Source organism: Aotus nancymaae, unplaced genomic scaffold, assembly GCF_030222135.1.
Source record: "Aotus nancymaae isolate 86718 unplaced genomic scaffold, 86718_ANA_hifiasm-v0.15.2.pri h1tg000030l, whole genome shotgun sequence".
Lineage (NCBI taxonomy): Eukaryota > Metazoa > Chordata > Mammalia > Primates > Aotidae > Aotus > Aotus nancymaae.
Genome location: NW_026988443.1, coordinates 22,643,925 through 22,650,364, shown reverse-complemented (window position 1 = coordinate 22,650,364; position 6,440 = coordinate 22,643,925). Strand labels below are relative to the sequence as shown.

General features: G+C 55.4%; 1 protein-coding gene across 1 annotated transcript; it reads left to right on the top strand.

Moving 5' to 3' along the window:
• The first annotated feature begins 525 nt into the window (after window positions 1-525).
• Window positions 526-5,348, top strand: DPEP3 (dipeptidase 3). Its single transcript, XM_012468158.2, is given in 11 exon segments — window positions 526-824; window positions 1,152-1,278; window positions 2,266-2,395; window positions 2,485-2,626; window positions 2,703-2,797; window positions 2,886-2,953; window positions 3,064-3,240; window positions 3,552-3,636; window positions 4,303-4,378; window positions 4,851-4,986; window positions 5,078-5,348. Coding segments are annotated over 11 exon segments (1,557 nt in total). The 5' UTR covers window positions 526-540; the 3' UTR covers window positions 5,315-5,348.
• The last annotated feature ends 1,092 nt before the right edge of the window (window positions 5,349-6,440 follow it).

Genomic DNA, 6,440 nt, shown 5'->3' with positions numbered 1-6,440 from the left:
AGCCAGGTGGTGGCGCATGCCTGTAATCCCAGCTACTCGGGAGGCTGAGGCAGGAGAATCACTTGAACCCAAAAGGCGAAGGTTGCGGTGAGATCGCGTCATTGCACTCCAGTCTGGACGACAAGAGCAAACCTCCATCTCAAAAAAAAATGTAACCTGTCTGGGAGCTGGGCAGAAGCCGGAAGCTAACCCCCGATGTAGGCTTGGGTAGGGCATGAGATCCCTTGGCCCCTACTAGTTCCCCGCCTGCACTCCTCCCCCAACACTCCCGGTCTCGGGTTCTACCGAGCCAGCGCTGGGGGTGGGAGGGCGAGTAGTCTTTGACGGTGCAGCGGCGGGTCCGGCCCACTGGGGCGCCCTCCTACTTGGGGGCGGAAGGGCCGTGGCGCCCCCTTGCGTGGCGCGTCGGTCACAGAGTCGCGTGACTTCAACCCTCTCTTCGCGAGGCGGCGCGGCTGGATCGTCATGGTCCGAACCCCATTGTCGGCCTCTGCAGGCCGCCTGCGCCTCCCAGGCTCCCGCGGCCGACCCCTGCGCAATATGCAGCCCACCGGCCGGGAGGGTCCCCGCGCGCACGGCCGGCGATATCTGCGGCGTCTGCTGCTCCTGCTCCTGCTGCTGATGTGGCAATCCATAACCCGCGCAGAGATCACGCCGGGCACCCCCAGAGCCCTCTCCATGCCGGGTGCCTCCAGCCTCTTCACCACAACAGACACCCCCAGCGCCCTCACTATGCCAGGCCGCACTACACCAGGCACCCCCAAAACCCTGGACCTTCGGGGTCGCGCACAGGCCCTGATGCGGGATTTCCCGCTGGTGGGTGGGTACGTAGGTGCAATGTGGGGGCAATGGTGGAGTGAGGGCACCCTCGAGCAGGAGAGGAGTTTCTGAGCATGCAGGGCTATCAAGGAGAATCTCTCACACCACCCTTGGATGCCCTTGCTCCTCCATCACCCATGGGTGCCCTTCCCCCATCACCTCATTCCTGGTGGAACCTAACCCCCTCCCTCCAACCCGACCTTAGGCGGCCTCTATGTGGTCTGTGTTGAGGAGGTGCCTGGTGGGGTGGAGGAGGGTAGACCCAAACACCTGATATATCCTGCCTGATCTGGAGGCAGTGTTTCCATCTGACCTTGACTTGCCACCCCCAGCCACAATGACCTGCCCCAGGTCCTGAGACAGAGTTACAAGAATGTGCTTCAGGATGTTAACCTGCGAAATTTCAGCCACGGCCAGACCAGCCTGGACAGGCTTAGAGATGGCTTTGTGGGTGCCCAGGTACCACAGGGACACACAGGGTGTCACAGCATGGCTGCTGGGGGATGTTGGAACCATACAAACCTGGGTGGGCCAGCCTCTGGGTGACTAGATAAAATGGGGCATGGAGTGTGCCATAATGTGGCTTCTAAGGGAAGTAGGGCCTTGGAGGCCAAGACAGGCTAGCTGCATGGATGCCCAGGTTCTGTGGAAACACACAGAAAATCACCAGAAAATCCCTGGTGAGTGTGGGGGCGGCTGTAACCACAAAGGACACAGTGGATTGGACTTGGGGCATTTACATAGCACATGGACTAACAGCAGTTTTTTGCTTCTTTGTATTTTTGAGACGATGTCTCACTCTGTCGCCCAGGCTAGAGTGCAGTGGGATGTTCTCACCTCACTGCAACCTCTGCCTCCAGGGTTCAAGCAATTCTCCCTGCCTCAGCCTCCCGAATAGGTGGGATTACAGATGCTAGCCACCACGCCTGGCTAATTTTTATTGTTTTAGTAGAGACTGTTTCACCATGTTGGACTGGTTGGTCTCGAACTCCTGACCTCAGGTGATCCTCCTTCCTCAGCCTCCCATAATGCTGGGATTACAGGCACAAGCCACTGAGCCTAGCCATAACAACAATTTATGATGTGTTGTGAGTTCATCGTTTGACTGCTGGCAGCAAAGAGTCATCAAGGAGCCAGGCTTTGTGGTTCAAGTCTGTAATGCCAACACTTTGGGAAGCTGAGGCAGGAGGATCATTTGAACCCCAGGGGGGTGTCAAGGCTTCAGGGAGCCGTGATCGCATCACTACACTCTAGCCTGGGTGACAGAGCAAGACTCTGTCTCAAAATTAAAAAAAAAAGAAGTCATCAAGGTACCATGGAGTCATGTAATGCCTCACTTGGGGCCACTGACCCAAATGGGTGTTATGGGGGCTGAGGCAGGAGAGGCAGGCCTTGGGGGTTGAAGACTACCCTGGCCTCATTCTGGACCCCTGGACCTACCCTCAGTTCTGGTCAGCCTCTGTCTCATGCTAGACCCAGGACCAGGCTGCTGTGCGCCTCACCCTGGAGCAGATTGACCTCATTCGCCGCATGTGCGCCTCCTACTCTGAACTTGAGCTTGTGACCTCAGCTGAAGGTGGGCCAGTAGATGAGAGGATAGTCAGGATGTCACTCTGGAGGTTCTGTTCCTGGGATCTGACCAGTTGACTCTCTATCTCCTTCTAGGTCTGAACAGCTCTCAAAAGCTGGCTTGCCTCATTGGTGTGGAGGGTGGTCACTCACTGGACAGCAGCCTCTCTGTGCTGCGCAGTTTCTATGTGCTGGGAGTGCGCTACCTGACATTCACCTTCACCTGCAATACACCGTGGTGAGTACAGCACCTGGCCAGGATGCTAGATGGTGTGATAGGGAAAGTGCCCCATCCCTGGCATGGGTGTGATCAGGCCGTTGAGGATGAAGGGGTCCACAGAGGGAGGCTGGACACCCAGCAGGTCCCTCACAATCCCAGAAAGCAGCTGGTCCTGCACCTGTTCTGGAAGTGGGATGGATGGATAGACCCAGGGGCCCTAGGCTCTGATGGCCCAAGGTGTGATCAGCTAAATTTTTCTCCCGTGGCCGTCCCATAGGGCAGAGTTCCACCAAGTTCAGACACCACATATACACCAACGTCAGTGGGTTGACAAGCTTTGGTGAGGTGAGAACTCCTGTTACGTACCCCACCCCACCTGCTTCCTATGTATATGTGTATACACCCCTTTGCACCCCAACACCCTCTGCCATGAAAAACCCTAATTGTCCCTGCAGAAAGTGGTAGAGGAATTGAACCGCCTGGGCATGATGATAGATTTGTCCTATGCATCGGACACCTTGATGAGAAGGGTCCTGGAAGTATCTCGGGCTCCTGTGATCTTCTCCCACTCAGCTGCCAGAGCTGTGTGTGACCATTTGTTGAATGTTCCCGATGACATCCTGCGGCTTCTGGTGAGTTGCCACCCCAGCTCTCAAACCCAGGGCTAGGCATGTGTTATCCAAAGGTTCTTGACCCTGAACAGAGAAAGCCACGAGCCCAGGTTTCATACACCCTTGGACCAAAGGCGGGTTAATCCTCCTCTATCCCTGAAACTCAAGGCCACGTCATTTCCACCCAGGGACCCACAAACCCAGAGAGGTGAAGCCTCTTCCAGCCCCTGAAGCCAGGACAGACCACAGTCCTACCAGGGCCCCCATGGCAGAGGAGACATGCTCTCAGGCTAGAAGGGCTGAGATGAGTGTCCCTTTCTCTATCCTTCTAGAAGAAGACTGGTGGCATCGTGATGGTGACACTGTCCATGGGGGTGCTGCAGTGCAACCTGCTTGCTAATGTGTCCACCGTGGCAGGTGAGTCCCACCTCAGCTTTGTGTAGCGCTGGCTTGGGCCATGGCTGCCGGGGCTCTTGGGACAACTCTAACAGTCTAGTGTACCTGTTGGGAATGGACAGAATTTCACTAGCCTGAAGAACGTGGCCTTCAGTTTCCCCTGTGTGACTAGGGCTGGTGGGCAGTGGGCCCTAACCCAGGATCAGGGCTAAGGTCTCACAGCTGGCTGGTGTGTGGCCACACAGATTCCCTCAGGGGCTGGAGGATATGTCCACATACACAGTCCTGAGGCTGAGTTTCCCAACGACCCAGAGGCAGCAGACACAGCTCTCTGGTACGACCCAGATCTGGAGCCACAGAGTCGGTGCTGATGGGTTTGATGCCTCTTGGTTTGGCTCCCAATCCTGAACTTCTCTCATTTCCCACATCTCTGGGCAGGACAGGCTAAGCCCCTACAAGGCTCTCAAGGAACCCAGAGGCAGGGTGGCTCCTGGGCGGGAAAAGGTCCAAAGGGGTGGCTCCGAGGCCCACTCTAGGTCCAGTGGCCAGCCTGCAGCCATTTCAGGACTCGTGACTGGCCATGAGCTTGCTCTTGGGAGCCAACTGCCACAGCCTGGAGTGTTGGGGACAGGCTGGTGCCAGGGTCTAACTCCAGCCTGGTGCTGCCCACACTCACCTCCACCATAGATCACTTTGACCACATCAGAGCAGTCATTGGATCTGAGTTCATCGGGATTGGTGGAAATTACGATGGGACTGGCCGGCGAGTGCTTCCCTGGAGTTTTTCTTGGGCTGGGGTGCAGCAGGGAGTCCTTTAGTCTTTGTTCCCATCCTGACATCCTCCCATCCAGGCCTGAGCCATAGGCTCTGGTCTTCTAGCCCACCTGACACTCCCCATTCTCAGGGCCTGTTTCCTAGGTTCTCCCTGTCCCTTTAGTGGCCCAGCGGCCCCACTCCAGATTGTCATACTTGCTAAATACTCCCCTTCCTAGGCAGAGCTCATCTGCCCAAGATATGTGCCAATCCCAGCCCAGCAGATCTGCTGTGGGTTTACCATCTGCTCAGCAGATTGAGGCTACAGAAGCCCAGTCCTCCAGGAGGCTCCAAGGTTGCATTCACTAGCCTGAAGAACGTGGCCTTCAGTTTCCCCTGTGTGACTAGGGCTGGTGGGGTAGTGGGCCCTAACCCAGGATCAGGGCTAAGGTCCCACAGCTGGCCGGTGGGTGGCCACACAGGTTCCCTCAGGGGCTGGAGGACGTGTCCACATACCCAGTCCTGATAGAGGAGTTGCTGAGTCGTGGCTGGAGTGAGGAAGAGCTTCAAGGTGTCCTTCGTGGAAACCTGCTGCGAGTCTTCAGACAAGTGGAAAGGGTAAGCTGGTCTGGTGGACAGGATGGTTCAGTGGTTTGAGCAGGGGAGGAGATTGCGGTGGGAGCCTCTGATTGCAGACTTCCACCCCCAGGTGAGAGAGGAGAGCAGGGCACAGAGCCCTGTGGAGGCTGAGTTTCCATACAGGCAACAGAGCACATCCTGCCACTCCCACCTCATGCCTCAGAATGGACACCAGGCTACATATCTGGAGGTGACCAAGTGGCCAACCAATTGGGTCCCCTGGAGGCCCTCAAAAGCCTCCCCATACCTTGTTCCAGGACTTGTGGCTGTTGCCACCTTCCCAACCTTCATCCAGTGGCTCTGCTGACATGGCCGATCCCCCCAGGGGTCACTGTCGCAAAGTCTCACAAAGCCCCCCTTCCTAGTTCATTCACAAGCATATGCTGAGAATAAACATTTTACACATGCAGCCAGGTGTAAGTGTCCTTCCTTCTCCCTAGCAGGAGTGGCAGCAGGTGGGTTCTTGGTCAGTAATGGGTCTTGTGGTCTAGCCACAGCTGCTCAAGGTGGGTGGGTCCCACTTACCTCCAGCTTTGGCTCGCTCAGGAAGGCCAGAGGCATCTTATGAAATTCTTTTTTTTTTTTTTGAGATGGAGTCTTGCTCTGTCACCCAGGCTGGAGTGCAGTGGCGCAATCTCAGCTCACTGCAACCTCCACCTCCCGGGTTCAAGCGATTCTCCTACCTCAGCCTCCTGAGTAGCTGGGATTATAGGCACGCGCCACCATGCCCAGCTAATTTTTTGTATTTTTGGTAGAGACGGGGTTTCACCATGTTGACCAGGATGGTCTCGATCTCTTGACCTTGTGATCCACCCGCCTCGGCCTCCCAAAGTGCTGGAATTACAGGCGTGAGCCACCGCGCCCGGCAATTTTGTCTTTTTAGTACAGATGGGGTTTCTCCGTTTGTCAGATTGGTCTTGAACTCCCAACCTCAGGCAATCTGCCCGCCTTGGCTACCCAAAGTGCTGAGATTACAGGCATGAGCCACTGCATCTGGCCAAATTTGTTTGTTTGTTTTTTTAAAAGTTAGTACTAGGCCTGGCACAGTGGCTCACACCTGTAATCCCAGCACTTTGAGAGGCTGAGGCGGGCAGATCATGAGGTCAGGATATCGAGACCATCTTGGCCATGGTGAAACCCCGTCTCTACTAAAATGCAAAAAATTAGCTGGGCTACTATGCCTATAGTCCCAGCTACTCAGGAGGCTGAGGCAGGGGAATCACTTGAATCTGGGAGACAGAGGTTGCAGGGAGCTGAGATCATGCCACTGCACTCCAGGAGCCTGGCGAAAGAGCAAGACTCTGTCAAAAAAATAAATAAATAAAAAAGCTGGTACTATTTATAGAATAAAGAATAACTTGTTTGGAATTATCTGGAGAGTACCTTTGTGAAAGATTTCTCAGATTAGGTCCTCTGATTTTTTTAAAAAACTA